The sequence below is a fragment of the Eschrichtius robustus genome, chromosome 10 (assembly GCF_028021215.1).
Source record: "Eschrichtius robustus isolate mEscRob2 chromosome 10, mEscRob2.pri, whole genome shotgun sequence".
Taxonomy (NCBI): Eukaryota; Metazoa; Chordata; class Mammalia; order Artiodactyla; family Eschrichtiidae; genus Eschrichtius; species Eschrichtius robustus.
The window spans coordinates 49553875-49580613 of record NC_090833.1 but is presented as its reverse complement, the minus strand read 5'-3'; the positions used below and the strand labels follow the sequence as shown (position 1 = coordinate 49580613).

The window sequence follows — 26739 nt, the reverse complement described above, 5'->3', positions numbered from 1 at the left end:
TGGAATTCACTCAATACTTTAGATTTTTCTTCTCTTCTGATAGAACATCAAAGCTACAGTTTACCAATAGTTCAATTTACATTTCTAGTTTCTGTACCCCCTGTACTCGACCTCCAAAGGCAGGACACTATGTGAAAGGCTATTTTGATGACTAGACTACATCTTCAGTTTCAACTACAAGCCTAGACCTGTGAAAAACTTAGGTGGGTAGAAAATTAATAGTAAATATTCATATGGTGCTTACAGAGTGCCAGGTACTCTTTTAAGTATTCTAACAATATAAACTCATCTCGTATTCACAACCACCCAGTGAGATAGGTACTATTATTATTTTCATCTTACAGAAGAGGAAACTGAGGCACAGAGAGACCAAACGATGTACTGTAGGTTCACAGATAGTAAGTGACAGAAGACAAGTTGAACCTTAGTGGTTTGGCTCCAGAGTCCACAGTCTCAATGACAAAATTATGTTCCCTGTTCTGATACAACACTCTCTTATTCTTTTAGAACAGCTTTTTCCCCCTTGTTAACACTAAAAGTATTTAATTTTGCTGATGATGAAAAGATTAAGTCAGTGCCTTCTTAACCCTGGCTCAATAGAATCACCTTGGAGAGCTTTAAGGAAATAGCAATGCTTTGGTCCTATCTCAGAAATTATGATTTAATTGGTCGGGTGGAGCCCAAACTTTGTATTAAAAGAAGCAACTCCCCAGATGGTTCTATTGTGCATCCGGAATCATGATGCCCTGGATTAGCTCATTGAGGCATCTTGCGATACCTGGTGGTAGAATTTCTTCATTATCACCAATTACTTGGGCCTTTAAATCCCCAGTGTTTCAGCCCTTTGCATTTCAGTCTTCCAGAGTAGTAATAGTGTGACTTGGCTTCCCATGGATAATGTGTCTTTGCACAGCATGCACTCGTGCATGCATGCACACACCTCATATGCCTGTTTAGAGCTGATATTCGCTGTCTGTCACCTTCCCAGTTGGTGTCCATTCTGTGTCTCAGTGCCCAGGACTTACTGGTTGTGAATATTATCTTGTCCCTCTTCAGTTTGTTTGTTTTTAAAAATATTTATTTATTTGGCTGCACTGGGTCTTAATTGCGGCACATGGGATCTTCGTTGCCACGTGTGGGATCTTTTTTAGTTGTGGCATGTGGGATCTAGTTGCCTAACCAGGGATTGAACCCGGGCCCCCTGCATTGGGAGCCCAGAGTCTTACACTGGACCACCAGGGAAGTCCCCCCTATTCAGTTTAGACCAAATCACATAATATGTAGATCCCCAATCTAACACATTAATAACGTCAGAGGCTAAGCTGGGATTTCACTGCTCTTTTCGGAAATATTTTTGGCTACAGAATGCTTTTTTCTTCCTCTTTTTTCCCCATGCCACAGCACTCAGACAAAACTTGAGGAGAAAGCATATCACCTGGGTTTAGCCCAACTTGCCCATGGGCCTCACTAGTCTCTGGAGCCACCATTAACTGTAATAAATCAAATTCCAATGTCCTTCAGCTCCCTCTTAGCCCCAACAGGTGACATAGAGCCTCAACTCCCAGGACTAGGGGGAATGTCCCAAGGGAGCACATACACCCTCACAAACTAACCTGTACCCATTCTCGCTGCCCTGAACCCTGAAATGCCAAAGGGCTGGGGGTCTGGGGCGAAGTGCATTGTGACACTGCTCTCCTGCTCTTTTCTTAATATGGCCACAGGGGTCTAGAGCTCTTTGTGGCCCAGTGTTTTGTAGAGAAGAGAGTTTCCTGGCTTTCCCAACAGCCTAGCCTTCCTCCTGGACCCAGACAAGAGTCCACAGGGGGCGCTGGGACAACCCAGGAGGCAGGATGCAGGCTGTTGCATCGTCTCTATTTCCCTGCAACACCCAAGGCTTGGTGCCTCCTTCCAGGGGCCGAGCCCTCCCTCTGGAGCTTCGTCTGCCTCTCATGAAAGTAGGCCTCTGAGAGCCTTCCCTGCTCCCCGCTCCCCAGTCCCAGCTGTGTTGCTCTGACACCAGAAGGCCTGCTCTGACTCCCTGTTCACACTGCACATCTGTGTAGCTCATTCGTTTCTATAAACATCCCCCAGGATGACCTACAGTTTACATTTAGTTATTTTTCTTCCAACCACAGGGATGAAGCTTAGGCAGGCCTCCGGGCTGTGTGGACCAGTGAGCTATGCCGGTCCTTAACCTTTCCTTCAACAAACATTTATTGAGCGCCTACAATCAGCTGTGCACAGACATGGCACAGGAGCAGACACAAAGATAAAGCAGATGTGTTCTCTGCCCTTGAAATCTCAGCCTCCATTGCAGAACAGAGACATAAATAAAGTCATTGCGATACAGTGCAACACACGCTGCAGCTTGGTGGGGGGGGGGGACAGTGAAGAACAGGCATGGAGAAGGGGACATTTGAACTGGGTCTTGAGAAATGAATAGGAGTGCATGAGTTTCCTAGGGTTGCATACAAAGTACCACAAACTGGGTGGCTTAAACAACAGAAATTTCAGTTCTGGGGCCCAGAAATCCAAGATCAAAGTGTCAGCAGGGTTGGTTCCTTCTAAGGGCTGTGAGAGAGAATCAGTTCCAGGCCTGTCACCTAGCTTTAGTTTGTTGGTTGCTGGCAATGTTTCCCTTACCTTGGCTTGTAGAAGCATCGCCCTGATCTCTGCCGTTGTCTTCATTCACATGGCGTTCTCCTTGTGTGTGTCTGTGTCCAAATTTCCCCTTTTATAAGGACATCAATCATATTGGATTAGGGCCCACACTACTCCAATGTGGCCTCTTCTTAACTAATTACATCTGCAATGACCCTATTCCCAAATAAGGTCACATTCTGAGGTGCTGGGGGCTAGGACTTGAACAGATCAATGTGGGTGTGGGGAGATGATTCAACCCATAATAAGGACTTTACCAACTAGGGAAGGGGACGAAGGCGTTCTGATTCTCAACAAAAAGGAGCACGTGTGAACACGTGAGAGGGATAAGAGGACACAGTCTGAGAAAGGGAAGTGGGCGCACAGGTATTAGGGTGGGATGGACGTGGGATGGAGAGGTAGGGCCTCTAATTACAAAGGGCTTTTCCAGCAGGACTCCGGGTATCGACACTTCACTGGGACAGAGAGAAATTTGCCTCTCTGGCCTCAGCCCAGCGTAGGGTGGAGGAAGGAGGTGAGGGATCCGGGAACAGGACATTTCAAAGTGTCTGCTCACACCTCCCCTGTGTTGGAAGATTAGAGAGATCAAGAGGGCTTTGCTGGTAGCTAGATCTGGGTTTACATCCAGCCCCCCTACCCTTGGGCGAGTCGCTTCAACGCTTTGGCTGTAGTTTCTTCCTACATAAATTGAGCATGAAACCACCTGGCACATCATAAACACTCGACAAAAGGTGGTATCATCACTGTGATGAGTCAGCCTAGGGAACTTTGACCAAAAAAAAAGAAAATCAAAAGGTTGCATTCAAATCATAATGAAGGATGTCTGACACCAAGCTAGGATTCAGAGTAAGCTGATGAAGAAGAGATTAATGATGGAGAGAAAATATCTATTCAATATCTATTTCCTTTTAAATGCTCACTCTGAAAGAAATATCTACTTTCCCAGTTCAGGTCATTTGAGTGCAGCAATTTAAACAGTGGGGTATATATTTTGTAATAAAAGGAGATTTGTAATAACTGGTTAACCTTGGGCCTTGTTCCCTCACAGGGGATGATTCTGACCCACAGCAGGCATGTGACTGCTCCTCAGGGGTGAGAGGCAGCTGGTGCTGGTCAGGAAGCAAGGGACAATGCCAGCCAGCCTCGGGGCAGAGCCCCCAGACACCTCCTGCTGGAATGCAACGAAGGTCACTGGCAGGACAAGCCACAGAGCCTGGAATTATTTTACCAGCTCATTTTCAACCTGATGGTGTACATGTTTGTGTGTATGTGCGGAGAGAGAGACAATGTGAAAGTAAGGTAGCAAAACACTGAGGGTAGAGTGGGCATGAGAGGTAGAGGCAAGCCCAGACAGAGACCTACAGAGACCCAGAGACAGAGACAAAGCAGCGAAGAGCAGGAGGATGTGCCAGGCTCTGTGACAGGCCAGCCTCCTGCCCACAGAGACAGCGGGTTGCTTTGCCTGCCTGTGGTGTAGGCGGCCCTTGTGAGGAGAGACAGGCCGTTGTAAAGAGGAAGATTTTAGGGGCACTGCAGCGTGTGCCATCAAATTCCAGCTTCACACTGGCTGGACATGTGACCTTGAACAAGTTAAATGACCCTTCTGGTCCCGTTTCCTTGTCTGTAAGTGAAGATAACAGTGGTCTTCACCTGATAGGAATGTTGCATGGATTAAATGAGATAACACACGTAGAGTGCCAGGCGTGTGCTCGCTTGATGTATAACACTCTGTATTAGTTTCCTACGGCTGCTAGAACACACTACCACAGACTGGGTGCTTTAAAACAACAGGACGTTATTCTCTCACAGTGGAGGCCAGAAGTCTGAAATCCAGGTGTCTGCAGGGCTACACTCCTCCGGGGCTCTAGGAGAGAATCTGTTCTTTGCCTCTTCCAGCTTCATTCTTTGCCTTGGGGCTGCATCACTCCAGTCTCAGCCTCCCTCTTTACATTGCCTGTTACTTCTCTTCTCTCTCTTATAAGGACACTTGCCATTAATTTAGGACCCACCCCATAATCCAGGATGATCTCATCTCAAGATCCCTAATTTAATTACATCTGCATAGCCCTCTTTCCAAATAAGGTCACATCCACAAGTTCTGGGATACAAACATATCTTTTTGGGGGGCTACCATTCAACCCACTACACTACCTAATGTTTATTGAGTGCTTTCTAAAATCAGAACTTTACGTGCATTATTTGATTATTCAATTAAGCTACATCTTACGGAGAGAGCCCAGGTAGTTCTTACCTTGGGGTCTTATGCTGTTTTCCCAAATGATGTGGCAGAGAACGGCCATGTGGCTTTGTGATTAGTGATGAAAGGAAGTGGGTTGACACACATCATTTCTAGATTTTCCAGATTCTTTCCTTGGCCCTCTCCATATACAATATCCTTTCCCTTCCCTGCAAAATGTCTTCAGGAAAGGACTTGTCCCAGCTGCTGGGAGTGTTGTCATCAAACAGCCTTCAGCTGTTGGCCCCTTTGGGTTGGCCTCCGTGTAGAGAGCCGCCTCATTGGAGCTCACTGTCCCAGTGTGGGCCACATCCAGTGACAGATGGAGGCAGCTGTACAAAGAGCCAGGCCATTTTAACCTAACATGGGGCAAGTCAAGTGGGCCATTTAAACTCCAGAGTTTCCTGTGGGGTCAGAAGGGGCTTCAAGGGACCTGATTGCATTGTCACTTCTCCCTGGGCCCAGTCCTGCTTCTTCCCACTCCCTTCCACAGGAGTTGATCCCAAGGGCGCCCCCTAGTGAACATTCTGTGCACTAAACTCCAAGTCAGAGTCTGCTCTCCAGAGTCCCCAGTCTGTGCCAATGTGGAAGGGTCATCTGTTCTTGGGATCATGCAATTATATGTGAAATAGAAATTTTACTCCAACTAATTCTGCACTTAGGTGTAATGATTCAGTTTCCCATAGGTGGCAATAAATGATGTCACCTTTAAGTATTAAATCGTATTTTTAAATTTTTGGAGATCTCTTTAGGGCCTTGAAGTTTTTCATTTTCCTAACACCTGGAACATGCAAATGAATCTAAGGCAACCCTAAAGCTTTGAAATACTCCATAGGTACCTGGGAAAAGGAGAACCGGTTTGATAGTTGCTGAAAATTTGTTTGGTTGAAAATAGTGTTTTGAAGTTTCAACTGGATTCATATCCATCTTTAAAATTTTAATTAAGTAATTTGATGAAATTCATCAGATATTTAGCACCATCTGTGAGCAAGAAATCAAAAAAGAAAGACAAAGGAGATAGGCTACTATACCAGTTGAGAAAATAGGCTTTTGGAATAAAGCCGATCTGAGTTTGAATCTTGTCTCTACCACGTGCTGTCACTGAACTCTGCACCTCGGTTTCCCCATCTATTAAATGGGGATAATAATGATGCATACCCCATAGAGTCTTTGAGAAAGTTAAATGAGATTATCTATCTAAAAGGTTTCTAATAGTAAACATGATAAATGCTTTTATTATTATTAGCTACTCCCTGAGGCAAAGCATATAAACACACACACTAAACAAATTTTAGATCATTTGAGCCACTGCCTACAGAAAACTCCTGAAACCTTGTCTAAACTTATTTTAAAAGGATCCAGGAGCTTTCTTCTTATTAGAGAGAAGGCTTTCAAGTTTTCTCATCATGAAGACGACATCTGAGTCAAGACCTAGAGGTAGTACCAGCATGAGTCATGTGGCTCTCCCGGCAAGAGCATTTCAAACAGAGAGAACAGCCAGTGCGACGTTCTGAGAGGACAGCTAGACTGTGTCTGAGGACCAGCCAGGAGGTCCATGTAGCTGGAGGGAAGTAAGCGGGGCAGATTAGGTCAGAGATATAAGTGGGTGGGGATAGGTTTTGTAGGACCTGGTAGGCCATTGTGAAGAGTCTGGATTCTGCTAAATGACTGATGGAGTTGTCAGGAGTCTGGAACCAAGGAGTGACATAGTCCGATTTCTGTGTCAAAAGGATGCCCTGACAACCGTGTTAAGAATGGAATGGAGGTGCGCAAGGCAGAAGCAGCAAGGAGACCACCTTTCGGAAACTACTGCAGCATCCACGGCAAACAGCAGTGGCGACTGGGATCAGGGCAGTCATGTGGGCATGGAGCGTGGTCAGTACCTGCTATGTTTTGAATCCTGAACTGACAGAATTTGGTAATGTCCTGAGACGAAGAAAAGAGTCAAGGATAATAAGTATTTTGTCCTGAGCAATTGGAAGGGAAAGGTTCCTTTAACTGAGATGAGGAAGATGCAGGGGAGAGACAGGTTTGGGAAGGAATATGAGGTGTTCATGCTGGGACCTGTTAAGTATGAGATAGCTCTTAAGCATCCAAATGAAAATGCTGAGGTGGCAGTGAGACAGAAGAGTCTGGAGGCAGTGGGCCGTCTGGACTAGAAAAATATTTGGGAGATATCAGGTTTTAGTTGGTGTTTCAAACTATGAGACTGGATGAAATCACTGAGGAAGTGAGGAGAAAGGGAAACAGGAGCTGAAAGGATAGAACTTGGAGGCACCCTAGTATCCAGGGGTCAGAGAGAGAAAAAGAAACAGCAAGGAGAAGAATGAAGGACAAGGAAAACACAGGGAGTCTGGAAACCAAGTGAAGGCATGTGAGCAGGGCTTTGATGGTTGAACAAGAGTTTGTTAGGCCAGTGGTCCTCAAAATGTGGTCCCAGACTAGCAGCATCAGCACCTGGAAAGTTGTTAGGAATGTGCAGAATCTTGGGCCACAGACCAGAACTACTGAATCAGACACTCTGATGGTGGGCTTCTGATGTACCCTAAAATTTGAGAATCATTGCCCTAGGCATAAAATTGCCTGCCCAGTATAATAAAGAGCATTAAGAAGAACCCCTACCCCTGTCACCACTTTCTTTACTGGAGGAGACTATTTTTAAAGACCCACTTAGTGCTCAAAGCAAATTTGTAGCCAATGGGTACTTCACCATAACCCCCTCCCTGACATCACTACCCCCATCCCAATTTAGAAACCTTCTACTAATTTATCATGGCTCTTTGGAGAGGAGGAATGCCCCCATTTCACCGGACAGAGGGAATGCTGAGCACCAGACATGCCAAACATTCCACTGCTAAATAAAGGCGGGGGTTGGGGGGTGGGGTGGGGGGGGGCGGTATTCCAAGGTTAGCGTTAAGGGGCCATAAATGCTGAAACTCCTAGATGTAAAGCTTATTCCACCCAACACTTCCCAAAATTTCCTCTAGGTTTTCCTAAGAGAATTCCACCCTCTTCCATTCTGGGGAGAAAAGGTTAAGATTAGGGCGAGCCCCGCAGGGCTTGCATTCCACATAGAGGGAGGCTGTCCCCAGAAATAAGCTGGTTCCCACTAGGATGGGCGGGGCGGGGCGGGGCGCCTCCAGTCCCAGCTCAGCCGAGGGGTTCCCGGGAGGCCTGCCCTCTCCAGTATCTGCCAGGGGTCTGGTCCCAAGCTTTAAAAATCCGAGCCGTGGCACTGCATCCCGACCTCTCCTCTCCCAGCCAGTTCTGGCTGGCTTTTCAAAAGTGTGCAGTTGTCTCCTCCCTGCCCAGCCCCGTCCTCGCCCAGGACCAGCTGTGCGGCCGGCCGGCTTCACTTAGGACGCGAGCGCACCGCGCGGCGCTCACAGTTCGGGCACCTTCGGCTTTCCGCTCTGCTCCCGGGGCCGCTTTGCAAAGTTGGGCAGCTCCAAGCGCACGCTTTGCCTCCGAATTCTCCCTCCCCCGATTCCAGGCGCCCCCGCTTCCCACGCTCCTTCCACCCGGAGCAGCCTGTCCCAGCGGGCTGGCGGCTCGCACCCCTGTCCAGTCTTCCTCCCCGACCATGCTGTTCAGGGGCGTCCTGCTGGCAGTGCAAGGTAAGGCCTGGATCCGGGGTGGGGGGGGGAACCTCTGAGGGGCGCTCTCGTGGCCCTCTCCCAATCCCGCAGCCCTGGTAGTCGGGCTCGCGGTCCTAGGCTGGGCCGTCCGAGGGCGCCTACGGATCCATCTCCACAGCCGCTAACCTCCCTCCCCGAGCCCAGCGACTGCGCACGGGTCGCGCAGTGCAAGCGCCCTGGGCGGGGGCGGCAATACTGCCTCCCTCTCCCGTCCCCTCCCGCACGCCTTCTCACTTTCACCAGGTGGCTCCCCGGGGTGCCCTGAGTTGGTGTAAACGCTCCCGAGACCGAGCGTGAACTGAAACCCGCTTTGTGCCAGCAGCCCTGCAGCTTGTCGGTGCCCTGGACCTGCCCGCGGGATCCTGCGCGTTCGAAGAGAGCACCTGCGGCTTTGACTCGGTGTTCGAGTTCCTGCCGTGGATTTTAAACGAGGAAGGTAAGGGGGTCAGTGCACAGGGGCCCAAGGTGAACTTTCCTTTTTTGCTGGTTGCCTCTTTCGCATGGCTAATGTTATCATCTTGGAGTTAAGTACTCTCAGGAGGAAAAGTGTGAGTCATGGAGCATCCTTCCAACTCTCAGCTGTGCTGCATGGATGGCCAGTGAAGAGATGGAGCCCTTTGTTTACCTGGCCTGTGGGTAGAAGCTCTGCGATTTTGCCCGCCCCCCTCCCCCCATGGAAGGGAGAAAGGGGGCACAGCTGATGATTGTCTCCCACCAGCTGCGTGCCCTCTGCAGGTCAACAGCCTCTCTGGTCCTCAGTAGACACCGTTGTGAGCTGGGGAAGTTGGGTGAGGTTAGTTTTCTTCTCGTCCTGCAGAAATGGTGCCCTAATTCTGTGATGGGACCTCAGTGCTAAACCTCACATTCATGTTGTGCTTGACAGCGTTTTGTTGCATGACATCATCCTCATGTTATTGTTGTGTTTATAATCCAGTACTTGGCGAAAGAGGAAACCAAGTCCATGGCCATGCGCCTGAGGTCTCTCAGCTGGCTGGCATTGGTCATTGTCTTACCACTCATACCATTTGGGTTCTAGTGACAAAGTTTAAATGTGCGGTCTTCAGATATAGCTTCTTGCCCTTCATTTATTTAGTAAAAAATAAGTAGTTCTCTAATGCCCAAGAGCAGGCACTTCTTTCCCTTCTTTCCCTTATGTCTCACTTGTGCCACCCCATTAAGAAGCTTGATGCCCCAGGCCACTGGGACTGAGAAATAGCCTCCTTTAAAAAACACTGCAGCGTAAAAGAGATCAGCTAACCTCCTTCCCAGGAATCTCATTTGTCCTCAGGCCCCCAGATTGTCCAAGCTCCCTGGAGAAGGTGGAGGCTCAGAACCCCTGCTTAGGATATAGGAACTGTCATCACAGCTTTTCTGCCTTGGGCTTCTGTTTGGGGCTTTGCATATACTAGCTTCTCTGACATTGGCAGGGAGGTGATGTTAGCCCCATTTTACAGAGGAGGGACTCTCAGTCTTAGAATATTCAAATGGCTGGCCCATGTCCCAAGCTATCAGTCAGTGGCCAGCTCTGAGCTGACTAGATCAGGGAAAAAACAGGAGGGAACTACTCAGTAGTAAGCTTTATTTATTGCCAACAATTGCCAAGTCTTTCCTACAGAGTACTTAGGGGTAGCTGGGAAAAATCAATTCCTGATGTATCGTTTGAAGGATTCCTACCTTGCTGATTGCCTTAGGGAAGTCTCTTTCATCTCACCACCCTACCCCTTTCCCTGTTCTGGTTGTGTGTGAAGCATTTTGAGCAGTGGCGTGACCTGGACCACATGACTGACTTTGGAGAGCATTATTCTCTAACACAGTGCTTTAGCTGCATCAAAATTACCTGGTGGGTATGTTAGGACACAGGTTGCTGGGCCCCACCTCTGAGTTTCAGAGTCTGTGGGTCTGGGATGGGGCTGAGAATTTGCATATCTAACAAGTTCCCCGGTGATGCTGCTGGTCTGGAGATCACATTTTGAGAACCACTGACCTTTGAGAACCCCTACCTCTGCTGGTGGCCCTGTGCAGGGCTAGGACTAAGGTGAAAGAGCCACTTGCATGACCCTGAGAGTGAAGACCTCCTTAAATCTTGTGCCCTAGACACCCCTCTTGCCTCGCCCTAGCCTGGCCCTGAGAAAAGGAAATCAACATCACCCCTTAATCCAGGAGCCTCAGTCCTGCGCCCCCATTGCCAGGCCTCCGTCAGGATGGTGGCCCCCTGGCAGCCTGCTCCTGGGTCAGTGGGCAGGCCACAGCTCGCTGCACTCAACTGCCGCCCAGACCCACAGGAAGTGCTCTCTGCTGAGTTGGGCAGTTAAACAGTGCCCCTCCAGGAAAACAGGACGATGCTTATAGGGAAAGGTGATTGTGGTTTATAGCAAAATGAAGACACTGTTGCTTTCCTCTTTGCTTTCTTTCTAACTTCCAACAGCCACAGCTTTCTGGCTCAAGGCTGGGGGAAGTTCATTCATTCTCCTCTGAGCATTCCCGGGGGAGCAGGCTGGTTAGGCTTCCATCCTTACGTATCACGTTTTCCGGAGGCCAGAACTTGGACATAACAGTCCACTCCAGAGGCGCAGCGAGGTAGGGGTGTGGCAGCCCCTGCTGCTGCCTGCTGAGAAGCCACCACTAAGAATTTCCGGTAAAAAGCCATTCCTAGGTTGGTAGGTTAAAGACAATACAAGTGTCCCAGGCTGAAATCTGGTCACAAGCCTTTCTGCAAATTTACTTCATCTGGCTGCAAAAACCCTTTGAAACTGGTTCCATCCACCTCCGTGTATTGTATGGCGGCATAGAAAATGATAGGTTTCAGTGACTTTTGCCTACAAGTATTTGGAACGCAAATAGCACTTTCTAGATGTCCTTGGTCAGTAAGTTAATTTACAGTGGAGAGATCAATGCTAAAGCCCAGTGAAGAGAGTTAAGTAGAGAAACAAATCTGCCAATTAGAATTGCATTACAGGAGATTCAAATCGGGAGTCATTGTCTCAAAATATCTCCCAGCTGCCCAAAGTTGTATTTGAGGTCCACTCCTTTGGTTTATTTAGAGTATTAGGTCTCTAAGCCTCTCCAATTACAATTCCAATGTCCCTAGCTCATGGCCATTTTGAAATATGCTTGATTTCCACTGGGCAAAAAATGGATGAGTTTTGACAAGGCGATGCATTGACTTGGGTTGCGTACCATAGGGAGGGTACCCCCAGGGACAGAGGGTGGCACCAGAGCAGGTGACTGGGCACAGCAACCTAGCCTTGTCTACTTTCCAGTTTCTTGTTTTCTTGATTTACCTCCATGTTTTCGGTAGAATATTTTAATTTTCTCTCACTTGTCAAGGCAAGTGAGATTGTGTCAGAATCAAACTTTGAACTTGCTTTTAAATTTTAGGTTTGAATTAAATCCTGGGAAGAAGAGATCTATTTTATCATACAAAAATCTTCCTTATTCATTCATTTATCATCTAAAAAAATCTTTATTCATTCGCAGTTCAGAGAATATTGGAACCCCTTTGAACAATCGTCCTCAGCTGAAATCAAGATTGTTGGTTCCATTTCCCCAGTGCCAGCTGTGGGGGGGTGGGGGGCAGAAGCCCTTCGGCTGAGGATTCTTGGACACTGTAAAGTTGGCCTCACATCAGAATGGTCACGGTTCAGGCTAGTCATCGGTTGGGTTTTGGTTTCATTCCAATTTTTGGACCCCTTGGTTTAGCATCTTTAAGCTGGCTCTTTGAGGAAGTCATTGGAGGAACTGAGGGAGGGAGGGGGTAAAATCCAAACCCAGGTACTGCTCCTTAATTAGAAGTTTGGAACACTAAGCCACCCCAGAGAGGAAGGTAGATGTGGACATGTCAGGTTAAGAGGAGGTAAAAAAGGAAATTCAAAGCACTTGTAGAGAGAGTATTTTTTTTTTTCTACAACAGTGGGGGTCAGTGTTTGAGGAATTGCCTAATACAGGAAGAATTTGGATGGTATTTGTACCCAGGAGCAAGTGATGGTATCTGAGGCAGGCTGGCCAGCTAGAAGTTTGGCATAACCAATGGGGGGCGGGTGGTAGAGTAGGCCAATATCTCAATGTAAGTATATGCATGTGTCTCTTCCTGACAACCCCCTTTCTTCACCCAAACCCCTTCCTTCTCTCTTAAGGACACTTTCAGTTACTTGGTCAGCTGAGTTTCACTTCTTCACTCAGTCATGTGCTAGTTATTAATACTGATAAATCCTGCCTGATATTTCTTGAGGCCCAGCTGGAGCCAGAAGTCTGGCCAGCATCCCAGGGGGCCTTCCTAGAGGAGGAGGACCAGTCCTCCCTCTCTGTGGGTTACAGCTCTCTTTCTGACTCAGCATCCCACCCTGACATCAGGAGTTCATCAGGCAATTCCCACCCTCTGGATCTGCTTAAACCTGCATCGCCTCTGCTTGTTGGTCTCTTGATGCCCTTTATGCAGAAACACAGCCCCCATGTTGTGGAGAGGCTGAGAGCAGCACGAGTCTGGGGTGTTCCTCAGATGCCTCTCGGAGAAACAGTCGACCCCAGGAATTGGCCGAGTTCTTCCTGCAATGCCGTGTGGCGTTCCCCGGCCCGCCCTGGCTACTACTGATGTCAGGTTGAACCTGGCTCTTGTGAGCTGTGCCTGAGCGTGGCCTTGGTTCTGCCCTGGCTCTGCCTGGGATCCTAGATCCTAGAGCTGGGCCTTGGAATTCATCCAGTGCAACCTCCTCATTTTACGGAGGTGCGCACTGGGGCCCAGACAGGCACCCAGTCAGGGTCAATGACCAAGTCAGTGGCAGCCCTGGGGCAGGGCCTCATTTCCTCAACTCTTCACCTTTCTTTCTTCTAGTATTGCTGCCTCTCCCAATGTCCCTGTCTTCACCAGCTCCTGGACCTTGACACTTTGGTGTGTTAATTAAACTCTGCAACGTGTTAGAAACTCTTCATCAAACATCTAATTATATTTCATACATGTGGAAGAACATGGGTTCCAAAGGTGCAGTGCTTTGGGCCTACCAAACCCACAAAACACTATATTTTATGCCAGACCATGCATTTATTCACTCAGATGTGTAGGGATCCCACCTGCCTGAAATCTTTAGCATATAAAAGAGTGCCTGGCACATAGTAGATGCTCAACAAATATTTGTTGGATAAATGAATTTGCTGAAGGAATAAATTCAATATTGGATGATTAAAAAGTCCTTATGCATTTCGTGTGTGCCCCTGGTTCATTCTGCCCCTTCAAAGGTAGCTCCTTAGCATGAGAAACAATGTAAGCCTAGTGGTTAATATGAACTCTAGAGTTGGACAGCTTGGATTAGAATCCAGGCTCTACCCTTACAAGCTGTGTGGCTTTGGACAAATTATTTAACCCCTCTGTGTCTCAGTTTCCTTGGCTGTAAAATGGAGATAATTAAAGCACCTATCTCCTAAGATTGTTATGAAGACTAAATACATTAATATATTTAACACATAGTGAGCACTTTATACATGTAGCCTATTATTATTGTTACTCTTATTATTACTAGTTTTGTACTTTATCAAACATTATTTCTTCAATTCAGACAGCTTTCCAACACAGCTTCTGGATTGCTCAGGAGAATGTATTTTTCTTTTCATTATAGTTTTGCCATTTGTTCTCTATTCCAACCAGAGGAAGAGCTTTCCTTTTCTTATTGTTTGGCTCTATTTTATTTATTTATTTAATAATTTAATCATCTGTTAGCCTCCTGGGCCATCTAAGTTTTGTGTGGCTGACTAAAGTGTGGACATAAAGTAATAAGACTAAGTTTCACACTTGGTTTACAGTCTCTCCCTATGACTTAGACCTTTTTCTCTATAAATTCTTAGTTTTTGTCAGGAATGCTTTGGTCCCTGCCCCAGCCTGTTCTTCCCTACTTATCTGTCCCACGGAGCTGGTGCCTCAGCATCAATCAAGTTCCATGCTGGTCCCTTCTAGGAGACCTCTGAGCTCTCATCTCCTAAGCTCTTGGGCAGGTCCCTAACCCATGGCCTCCCTGTCAATCAATCTGAGTTCTTGGGTTCTCTTACCTGGCTCCTGCACTTGGGACTTAACCTACCTGGAATGGTAATCTCTGCCTGCTCCTCTCTGCTGTGACTCACTTCTCTGGATGTAGGCTCTGTCTGGCCTTCCTATCAAGGCCAACACCCAGTCTGGGTTCCTCCCTACTCAAATTAGAGTTGCTGAATGGGAAGTTGCTACCCAGCTCCTGGTCTGATCCCTGACAAGGCGCCCAGGATTTTGGGGATGTTTTCCTTCCCATAATTGCAGAAGTCAGCTGTGGTCACAATATATTGGGAGGAAAAAGTAATTTCTTGTCATAGGACTTTCTGCTTTCACTGTCATCTTCAGATCTCTTAGCACACAGTCCCCAGGTTTTATGACTTGCATTTTGGGATATGCTATTCATAAAAAATCCTGGTTCTTAAAATAGCAGAACCTCTTTGGTAGGTCACCCCAGCAACAGTCCTACTTCTGTCTCTTGTTAGCAATGTTTGATTTTTAAGAATTTGAGTGAAACCTGTTTATGTTAACAGAAGTGATGGGCATCTTGATATATAAGCCCAGCAGGTAGTTGAACATGTGTTGGGCATCTTGGCTGGTCAATCCTGATTTTTACTTCTACCAGTTATCCCACCCACTCTTCCTCAATTTCTCTTATGCTTGTCTTAATCAATTCAGTCATATAAGTGTATTCATGCATTCAGATCTAGGCTCTTGGAGCGTTTGATTATATGTTTAATTTCATATATATGTAGGTATGTATATGAAATACCTACAGGAAGAAGGTAGTACTTAACACAGAAGAACATATGGCTGGTGATAAATGAAGAAGTTATTTAAGAGCAAAGAACTTTCACAATATATCAGAAATTCCTATCACATCCATTAGGCCATACCTTATTAAGGAAAGCATAATGTCATACCTAATATCAATAAAACATTCCTGACGGGCTTCCCTGGTGGCGCAGTGGTTGAGAATCTGCCTGCCAATGCAGGGGACACGGGTTCGAGCCCTGGTCTGGGAAGATCCCACATGCCGCGGAGCAACTAGGCCCGTGAGCCACAATTACTGAGCCTGCGCGTCTGGAGCCTGTGCTCCGCAACAAGAGAGGCCGCGATAGTGAGAGGCCCGCGCATCGCGATGAAGAGTGGCCCCCGCTTGCCGCAACTGGAGAAAGCCCTCGCACAGAAATGAAGACCCAACACAGCCATAAATAAATAAATAAATAAATTTAAAATAAATGTGATTTGAATAAAATATAAAATCTGGTTTAAAAAAAAAAAATAAAAAGGATTCCTTCTAAAAAAAAAAAAAAAAAAACAAATCCTGACAAAAAATGGGAATTCATAGAGAAATTCTCACACCTGTGCATTAGGCCAATTGTTATCAACCCTGAATGGACATTAAAATCACCTAAAAGTTTCTTTAAAAATAGTTGTGTCCAGCCCTACCCCAAGAGACTCTGATTTACTTGGCCAGACATGGGGCCAGACTTGGTGTTGTTAACAAATAGACACTAAGAAATGAACAAACTCCCTAGGTGATTCCAATATGCGGCCAGGGTTGAGGACAGTGATTAGAAGAATGGCCAACTCCCCCCATCTCCCCCCGACCAGATGTAAAAAGAAGGAATATCCTCTTATTAAGGATCCTTTAATGATTACCAATTGCCAACAGGATAAAGTGCAAACTGCCTAGCTTGGCACGCAAGGGCCTTCGTGATTTGCCCCCAGCTATATTTCTTACTCTTCCCTCCCATTAATCCCCAGCGTGCTGTTCATTCAACACCTCTTTACTTTCTTGCCTCCCTGCTCTATTTGTGCTGTTCTCTACGTCTGTGTTATCCTGCTTTTCCATTCCCCTGCCCCATCCCGGCCTATTTGAATCTATCTGTGCTTTAATGTAGGGCTCTTTTTTGAAACATTCCCTGATTTTCCCAAGTAAATGAACCTCTCCCTTTCCTCTTTGTTCTCCCTTCCCATGGCTCTCTTCACGTTCCACCATGTAAATCTTCTTAGTGTCTCCTTATCGGTGCCCCCACCTCTTCACCTCATCAGTGTTACACTTTAAGAACAGGGATCACATACTTCCCACAACACCTGCCAGACAGTGTGTGGTACCAACAAGCGTTTTGGATTTAATCAATCTCTAAAGCCCTTATTGAGATTGATTTAAAAAGAAAAAAACAAAACAAAACTCTTGACATTTTCCCCTGTAGAGAAAGAGGTTGTGTTTAATAATCCTTCCTACCATAGGACTTCAAAGACTTTGGAGGCTTTTGTTGTAATTTCCAGATATAACAGTGAGGCAGTATTTCAGCTTGCCTCACCAATGTGTGATTTGTTTCATCCCCGACATACCCATGGACAAATAGCCCTTGAATTATTTACCCATCAGGGCTGCCTGAATCCCTTGATCCTCTGCCATCACAAACAATCATAATGCAGCCTTGAGAGTGACACTGATTGGTCTAAAAAGTATTTTTTGCAAAAGATGAACAGACTTTGAACTAGCTATTGAGAGCTGTTGTTTCTAAGGAACTCAAGTGCGAGATGTCAGTATAGTACCCACCCTGATGGGCTATTTGTCTGCTCCTGGAAGCAGCTCTTGCATACTGTGGTGACTTGTGGAGAAACCAAAGGATTAGGTTTATGATTCAGTGTTATCTGCCAGAATATTTGCTTTTTCTACTTTTTGAGACATTTTTCTGTGTTTTGGGGGATTCTGAGGTTTAGAATAAAATAATAAACCAAAACAAGTGGTATCGTGCCATAATGTCATAGTATCATGAATGAATCATATGTTTTACAGAAAAAATTTCTAAAGAATATTAAAGCAGAAACTAACACACCATTGTAAAGCAATTATACTCCAATAAAGCTGTTTAAAAAAAAATAATATTCATTCTATCAACACACATTTGAGTGCCCACTGTCCATCAGGCACTATATTAGTTGTTGGAGTACAGAGAGTGCATGAAATACATACACAGTCATGGTCCCTGACCTTTGTGGTCACCATAGACCAACAGGAAGAAACACAAATCTGTAATTATGGTAGAGAGCAAAAGGAATTGTATACTAGCCCAGGATTTTCATTGCAAACAGCATAAGTAGGCTGTTTAAATTAAGCAGAAAAGAAATTTATTGGAAGGGTATTAATTAGCTCTCAGAATCAGAAGGAAGTCTAGAGAGCTGTATTTGGGCAAGGGTAAAGAGATACATATTGTAGGCAAGATCCTACTGGAGGAAGCATTTGTGTGATTTACCACTGGATATTTGTTACTGTGCTTCTGGACCTGCCTGTTCATTATTCTGTAGACAATGAGTAGTGATATGGCTTGCTCTCCAGTCCAGTAGCTGAGAAGAGGATTGATTTGAGGAAGATTGGCAATGGAGAGGCTAGTTCGGGAACTGTGCAGTGGTCTAGCTAAGAGATGATGAGGGCTTGAAATAGAACAAGGGGAGTAGGGGTAAAAGGGAGAGAGTAAATAAAACACCAGAAAGGGGACTAAATTGACAGGACTTGCTTATTGATTGGGCAGGAGTATCGAGTCAGAGGGAAAGTGATTCCCAGATTTCTAGTTTGGGCAGCTGTTTGTTTGAGGGTGTCAACAGTTGAGAGAATCTCAAACTGAAAATTTTGTTAAGGTAGAAGAAGTTGTGTTCAGTTCTGAGTTACCTGGGAAACATCCAGGTGGAGGTTTCCAGCAGGACTTTGATGTAGGAAGCTGAAGGTCAGGTACAGTCTGGGTAGGACTATGGCTGTGGGAATCCTTAGCATAAAGACAGTGGTTGAAATCTTGAGAAGAGGTAAGATCACCCAAAGAGAATGTATAAAGTGGTAACAGCAGGAAGCTGAGGGTGGAGCCTTAAATTCATGTTTAAGGATTAGGCATAGGAAGGAGATGGTGGAATAAATGAAACAGAAAGAACTAGACATAGAGGAGGAGGAGAATTAGGAAAGTGCAGGGCCACAGAAGCCAAAGGACTTAGGAGTTTCTAAAGGAGGAGGTGATCAACAGGACCCAGCAGCAGAGAGGTGGGCACAGTATGACTTGTCTGTTGGAAATGACAATTAGGTGCTCGAATGAGCGCAGTGTCAGTGAAATGATGAGGACAGACCCCGAATGCCCTGGTGGAAGAATGAAGGGAGAATGTAGACAGTTAGCAGAGTTCTCAGTAAGTTCGGATGTTCTCTCTTTCTCAGAGAGAGGTTTGACCATACCTCCAAAGAAACATGAGATGAAAGAGTTTTTGTTTTGTTGGGGGTTTTTTTTGTTGTTTTTTTTTTTTTAAGGAAAGGGAGACTTGAGCTTGTTTATGAAGTGAGAGGAAGGGATCAGTAAAGAAAGAAGATTCAGGAGACAGGGGGGCTCTAGCTCTGCACTAGAACCAATTTCCACTTTGACAATTCAGAAACCTCAAGAACATACAGATTTCTTGGACCCACATAACCCAAGATCCCTCCATTGGGTGGCTCAATAACACTTGTGTCAACTTCAAAATGTGTGAAATTTTATTTCTACTGTAAATGAAGAGGATGTAGGAGATTGGGCTGAATCTGTGGTAATTAGGATGCATCCTGGAACATACTTATTAAGAAGCAAAACCAAACCTTTTATAGGCTACAGGAGAATGTTTGGGTATAAGGAAACTTTAACAGCATAGCATATTCTATTTCTGTTATGGGAATAGTTCCCAGCGAGAAGTGTGAAGTGAAACCTAGTGAAAGAGTTACACAATATAGCTTCCTATGTAGCCATGGTTTGTGACCCATAGGTGGGCTTTCATGGTACTTGTCGAATACATTTATCGTCATTGTCTGTAACCTTCACAACAGTCAACAGTCCTGGAGGTGGTTATTATCAACATTTTACGGATGCGTAAGTAGGAGAAGAGAGACTAAGGTAACGTGCCCAAGGCAACACAAAGAGTCAGGATATGGACTGAAGCATATGTGGCTCCAAAGATTTGAGCTTCACTGGGCCCTAGGCTCCTTCCCATCAGAGAGTAAGTTGTTACCTTCATACTTCCAGAGGTCACCACCGAGGAAGACAGACCTGCAAGATTTATGCTTCCCTAGAGGTAGTGGGAAACCTCTGCAAAATACTGATGGTGTCCCAATATTCCAACTCCTGCCCCAGGGTTCCAGGCCCCAGATACAACCAGCATGCCTGCCATGTGGTGGTAAGCCTTTGGAACCAAGCAAGCATCAAGCCAAGATAGGGAAATATACTTCTACTTATTTTTTCCATAACAGATTAAAGTTTACTCTTGGAACCATTTGAAGGATTCTCTTCTCAGTCCTCAGCATTATCTTGGCAGAGAACTTCAGGGAAAATTTACAGCTTGACCTAAAATACTTTGGCAGTCTTAAGGAATACTCCTGAACTTTGAATTCATCCATTTGTACTGTGAACGAATTAAAAGAGTACACAGATAAATGTGTTTTTGCAAGCCAGTTGCCCTACTACACGAGCAGTTTGGTACTCACTCATTCCATTACTCCTAACAGAATGGCAGTGTTGCTATCCAGCAACATTATATAATATTGTGATATATAACTTAGCTCTATGCTCAGAGAAATTTCCATTCCTTATTTGAAAAACTTTTGCCTCACTGCCAAAGAGAGCTGAAGTGTTATTTGAGGCCACGTTTGTAATGACGATGACTTTAATATGCTTTAACTTCACCAAGAAGCTGCCTTCTTTGCTTACCAATATTTTATGACTAAGACCATATTGTCTGATACCATAACTTAATAAGTTTTCTTTTTTAAGCTTCTGCAGATTTCTTTTAATTTTGTGACTTTATGAAAAATGGGTAATAGACTAGAGTGTGTTTAAAGTGTGTTGTGACTCTGCATTAGCCCATTTTAAAATATAAGCTTTATGGAAAGGCTTTGGTTTTCCACTATAAATCCTGAAAATTGGGAATACGCATCTGAAAACGTTTTCCCTTTTCCACAAATTCTGATGCGGAAAATGTGAGTTACACATTAGTACCTTTTTTTTTTTTTTTTTTGAGAATCAACATTGAAGAGCAGACCCTTTTGTTTTTGTTTTTGTTTTGTTTTATTGTTTTTTTAAAATCTTTAGCCTTTGTTTAATTCACAGTTTCTTATATTTAAAGGATCATGGGTATTTTAGGTAAAATCTATTAATGTCCTGAAGACATTTTGGCTTTTTGAGAAATCCTGTCTTACACAGGAGTATTCATCAGACACAATCCCTTCTACAGGAATAACCTACCATAGGAGACCAAAATATAGATAATAAAATATTGTGCCTTTTTGTTAGTGCACTCAGATCCAAGAAACAGGATTAACAAGTCTCTAAAACCCATGTGTATATACTTGGAATTTTATCTCTTCATTCTGCCTCTATCTGCACACCTATTCCAAGAAATAACCAAGTTCTTCACAGTTTGATGTTTGTCTGGCACTCATCAATTATATATAACAATTGCTGATATTCTTGTTTTACTCATTGTCTTTTTTCTAAGTTATGATCTGTCCATTCAATTCAAAGGGCATCTACTTCTTTGGTCATCTGAACCAAAATTCACATTACCATATACTAATTCCATGTTAAATTCCATGGTCAATATCCCTGCTGGTATAATTTCAGTCACACTGATATGAAATCATTCATTCAGGAGGTGGAAACAGTTTGGAGGTATATACTTTGCCAGAGTTAATCAGGTGATAACTTTGTATATCAAGTTATTATATACAAATGTTATTATTAACAGTAAGGGACAGAGCTGGAACTCAAAGCTAAAATATCCAAGCCTATTTTCCAAGTGACACGGATCTTTTTTTTATAAAACAATCACTCTGCATTACAGAGTACTTATTATCTGAATCTTTAGAAACTGAGTTTCATGGAAAAAAAAGTCATTATAACATACAAGCATTTACTAAAGAAGTGACTTCTCGAAAATTTCTTGTCACTTACTACTAGCTTAGGGCATATACTTTCTAATGGTGGTAAAATATTTATTAGTTTCACATATCTTTGTGTTGTAAATACAGTTCTATACGTAGAAAAGTGAACAAATTATTTAAAAATATTCAGTATTCTATTTGGTGATTTTGGAATAGTTTTTTTTTTAACATCTTTATTGGACTATAATTGCTTTACAATGGTGTGCTAGTTTCTGCTTTATAACAAAGTGAATCAGTTATACATATACATATGTCCCCATATCTCTTCCCTCTTGCATCTCCCTCCCTCCCACCCTCCCTATCCCACCCCTCTAGGTGGTCACAAAGCACTGAGCTGATCTCCCTGTGCTATGCGGCTGCTTCCCACTAGCTATCTATTTTACATTTGGTAGTGTATATATGTCCATGCCACTCTCTCACTTTGTCCCAGCTTACCCTTCCCCCTCCCTGTATCCTCAAGTCCCTTCTCTAGTAGGTCTGCATCTTTATTCCCGTCTTGCCCCTAGGTTCTTCTGAGCATATTTTTTTTCTTTTTTCTTTTTTTTTTTAGATTCCATATATATATGTTAGCGTATGGTATTTGTTTTTCTCTTTCTGACTTACTTCACTCTGTATCACAGTCTCTAGGTCCATCCACCTCACTACAAATAACTCAGTTTCGTTCCTTTTTATGGCTGAGTAATATTCCATTGTATATATGTGCCACATCTTCTTCATCCATTCATCTAAGTGAATGGACACTTCAGTGGACACTTAGGTTGCTTCCATGTCCTGGCTATTGTAAATAGAACTGCAATGAACATTTTGGTACATGACTCTTTTTGAATTATGGTTTTCTCAGGGTATATGCCCAGTAGTGGGATTGCTGGGTTGTATGGTAGTTCTATTTTTAGTTTTTTAAGGAACCTCCATACTGTTCCCCATAGTGGCTGTATCAATTTACATTCCCACCAACAGTGCAAGAGGGTTCCCTTTTCTCCACATCCTCTCCAGCATTTATTGTTTGTAGATTTTTTGATGATGGCCATTCTGACTGGTGTGAGATGATATCTCATTGTAATTTTGATTTGCATTTCTCTAATGATTAATGATGTTGAGCATTCTTCCATGTGTTTGTTGGCAATCTGTATATCTTCTGTGGAGAAATGTCTATTTAGGTCTTCTGCCCATTTTTGGATTGGGTTGTTGGTTTTTTTGATATTGAGCTCCATGAGCTGCTTGTATGTTTTGGAGATTAATCCTTTGTCAGTTGCTTCATTTGCAAATATTTTCTCTCATTCTGAGGGTTGTCTTTTGGTCTTGCTTATGGTTTCCTTTGCTGTGCAAAAGCTTTTAAGTGTCATTAGGTCCCATTTGTTTATTTTTGTTTTTATTTCCATTTCTCTAGGAGGTGGGTCAAAAAGGATCTTGCTGTGATTTATGTCATAGAGTGTTCTACCTATGTTTTCCTCTAAGAGTTTGATGGTGTCTGGCCTTACATTTAGGTCTTTAATCCATTTTGAATTTATTTTTGTGTATGGTGTTAGGGAGTGTTGTAATTTCATTCTTTTACATGTAGCTGTCCAGTTTTCCCAGCACCACTTATTGAAGAGGCTGTCTTTTCTCCACTGTATATTCTTGCCTCCTTTATCAAAGATAAGGTGACCATATGTGCGTGGGTTTATCTCTGGGCTTTCTATCCTGTTCCATTGATCTATATTTCTGTTTCTGTGCCAGTGCAATACTATCTTGATTACTGTAGCTTTGTAGTATAGTCTGAAGTCAGGGAGCCTGATTCCTCCAGCTCCGTTTTTCTTTCTCAAGATTGCTTTGGCTATTCGGGGTCTTTTGTGTTTCCATACAAATTGTGAAATTTTTTGTCCTAGTTCTGTGAAAAATGCCAGTGGTAGTTTGATAGGGATTGCACTGAATCTGTAGATTGCTTTGGGTTATAGAGTCATTTTCACAATGTTGATTCTTCCAATCCAAGAACATGGTATATCTCTCCATCTATCTGTATCATCTTTAATTTCTTTCATCAGTGTCTTATAATTTTCTGCATACAGGTCTTTTGTCTCCTTAGGTAGGTTTATTCCTAGATATTTTATTCTTTTTGTTGCAATGGTAAATGGGAGTGTTTTCTTAATTTCACTTTCAGATGTTTCATCATTAGTGTATAGGAATGCAAGAGATTTCTGTGCATTAATTTTGTATCCTGCTACTTTACCAAATTCATTGATTAGCTCTAGTAGTTTTCTGGTGGCATCTTTAGGATTCGCTATGTATAGTATCATGTCATCCGCAAACAGTGACAGCTTTACTTCTTCTTTTCCAATCTGGATTCCTTTTATTTCTTTTTCTTCTCTGATTGCTGTGGCTAAAACTTCCAAAACTATGTTGAACAATAGTGGTGAGAGTGGGCAACCTTGTCTTGTTCCTGATCTTAGTGGAAATGGTTTCAGTTTTTCACCATTGAGGACGATGTTGGCTGTGGGTTTGCCATATATGGCCTTTATTATGTTGAGGAGAATTCCCTCTATGCCTACTTTCTGGAGGGTGTTTATCATAAATGGGTGTTGAATTTTGTCGAAAGCTTTCTCTGCGTCTATTGAGATGATCATATGGTTTTTCTCCTTCAATTTGTTAATGTGGTTTATCACATTGATTGATTTGCATATACTGAAGAATCCTTGCATTCCTGAGATAAACCCCACTTGATCATGGTGTGTGATCCTTTTAATGTGCTGTTGGATTCTGTTTGCTAGTATTTTGTTGAGGATTTTTGCATCTATGTTCATCAGTGATATTGGCCTGTAGTTTTCTTTCTTTGTGACATCTTTACCTGGTTTTGGTATAAGGGTGATGGTGGCCTCGTAGAATGCGTTTGGGAGTGTTCTTCCCTCTGCTATATTTTGGAAGAGTTTGAGAAGGATAGGTGTTAGCTCTTCTCTAAATGCTTCGCCTGTGAAGCCATCTGGTCCTGGGCTTTTGTTTGTTGGAAGATTTTTAATCACAGTTTCAATTTCAGTGCTTGTGATTGGTCTGTTCATATTTTCTATTTCTTCCTGGTTCAGTCTCGGTAGGTTGTGCATTTCTAAGAATTTGTCCATTTCTTCGAGGCTGTCCATTTTATTGGCATAGAGTTGCTTGTAGTAATCTCTCATGATCCTTTGTATTTCTGCAGTGTCAGTTGTTACTTCTCCATTTTCATTTCGAATTCTATTGATTTGAGTCTTCTCCCTTTTTTTCTTGATTAGCCTGGCTAATGGTTTATCAATTTTGTTTATCTTCTCAAAGAACCAGCTTTTAGTTTTATTGATCTTTGCTATCATTTCCTTCATTTCTTTTTCATTTATTTCTGATCTGATCTTTATGATTTCTTTCCTTCTGCTAACTTTGTGGTTTTTTTGTTCTTCTTTCTCTAATTGCTTTAGGTGTAAGGTTAGGTTGTTTATTTGAGATGTTTCTTGTTTCTTAAGGTAGGATTGTATTGCTATAACCTCCCTTTTAGAACTGCTTTTGCTGCATCCCATAGGTTTTGGGTCGTTGTGTTTTCATTGTCATTTGTTTCTAGGTATTTTTTGATTTCCTCTTTGATTTCTTCAGTGATCTCTTGGTTACTAAGTAGTGTGTTGTTTAGCCTCCATGTGTTTGTATTTCTTACCAATTTTTTCCTGTAATTGGTATCTAGTCTCATAGTGTTGTGGTCAGAAAAGATACTTGATACGTATTCAATTTTCTTAAATTTACCAGGGCTTGATTTGTGACCCAAGATATGATCTATCCTGGAGAATGTTCCATGAGCACTTGAGAAGAATGTGTATTCTGTTGTTTTTGGATGGAATGTTCTATAAATATCAATTAAGTCCATCCTATTTAATGTATCATTTAAAGCTTGTGTTTCCTTATTTGTTTTCATTTTGTATGATCTGTCCATTGGTGAAAGTGGGGTGTTAAAGTCCCCTGCTATGACTGTGTTACTGTCGATTTCCCCTTTTATGGCTGTTAGTATTTGCCTTATGTACTGCGGTGCTCCTATGTTGGGTGCATAAATATTTCCAATTGTTATATCTTCTTCTTGGATTGATCCCTTGATCATTATGTAGTGTCCTTCTTTGTCTCTTGTAATAAATAGTCTTTGTTTTAAAGTCTATTTTGTCTGATATGAGAATTGCTATTCCAGCTTTCTTTTGATTTCCATTTGCATGGAATATCCTTTTCTATCCCCTCACTGTCAGTCTGTATGTGTCCCTAGGTCTGAAGTGGGTCTCTTGTAGACAGCGTATATACGGGTCTTGTTTTTGTATCCAGTCAGCCTGTCTATGTCTTTTGGTTGGAGCATTTAATCCATTTACATTTAAGGTAATTATTGATATGTATGTTCCTATTACCATTTTCTTAATTGTTTTGGGTTTATTGTTGTAGGTCTCTTCCTTCTCTTTTGTTTCCTGCCTAGAGAAGTTCCTTTAGCATTTGTTGTAAAGCTGGTTTGGTGGTGCTGAATTCTCTTAGCTTTTGCTTGTCTGTAAAGGTTTTAAGTTCTCCGTCGAAGCTGAATGAGATCCTTGCTGGGTAGAGTAATCTTGGTTGTAGGTTTTTCCCTTTCATCACTTTAAATATGTCCTGCCACTCCCTTCTGGCTTGCAGAGTTTCTGCTGAAAGATCAGCTGTTAACCTTATGGGGATTCCCTTGTGTGTTATTTGTTGTTTTTCCCTTGCTGCTTTTAATATTTTTTCTTTTTTTTAATTTTTGACAGTTTGATTAATATGTGTCTTGGCGTGTTTCTCCTTGGATTTATCCTGTATAGGACTGTCTGTGCTTCCTGGACTTGATTAACTATTTCCTTTCCCATATTAGGGAAGTTTTCAACTATAATCTCTTCAAATATTTTCTCAGTCCCTTTCTTTTTCTCTTCTTCTTCTGAGACCCCTATAATTCAAATGTTGGTGTGTTTAATGTTGTCCCAGAGGTCTCTGAGACTGTCCTCAATTCTTTTCATTCTCTTTTCTTTCTTTGAGCAGACCCTTTTTAACTCACATTTTAAAAGCCCTAATATATCATAGGTTATATGTTTTATCTGAAGATTTTCATCTTTGTTGTCAACATGAAATAGTCAGTAACCTACCTACGGGTGGTTCTCTACTGAATATTGTGTAATAAAGAGAAGTGATATTGAAGATGACATATGTGAAGATGCATAGTATTCACATGAGTTATAATTCATTTTTTTTCTTCTAGTGTCATTGAGATGTAGTTGACATACAG

General features: G+C 43.3%; 1 protein-coding gene across 5 annotated transcripts in view; it reads left to right on the top strand.

Annotated features, from left to right (window-relative positions):
* Positions 1–6633: 6633 nt before the first annotated feature.
* MAMDC2 (MAM domain containing 2) overlaps positions 6634–26739 on the top strand; it is a 168409-nt gene continuing 148303 nt past the window's right edge. For 2 of the 5 annotated variants that reach the window (XM_068553429.1, XM_068553432.1), the window contains exons 1-3: positions 6634–6772; positions 8391–8514; positions 8858–8971. In XM_068553429.1, coding sequence (XP_068409530.1) covers positions 6755–6772; positions 8391–8514; positions 8858–8971 — 256 coding nt within the window. In that variant the 5' untranslated portion in view covers positions 6634–6754. Of the gene's footprint in view, positions 6773–8057; positions 8515–8854; positions 8972–26739 lie in introns of those variants that run through there. The other 3 variants (XM_068553428.1, XM_068553431.1, XM_068553430.1) reach the window with 2 other exon arrangements.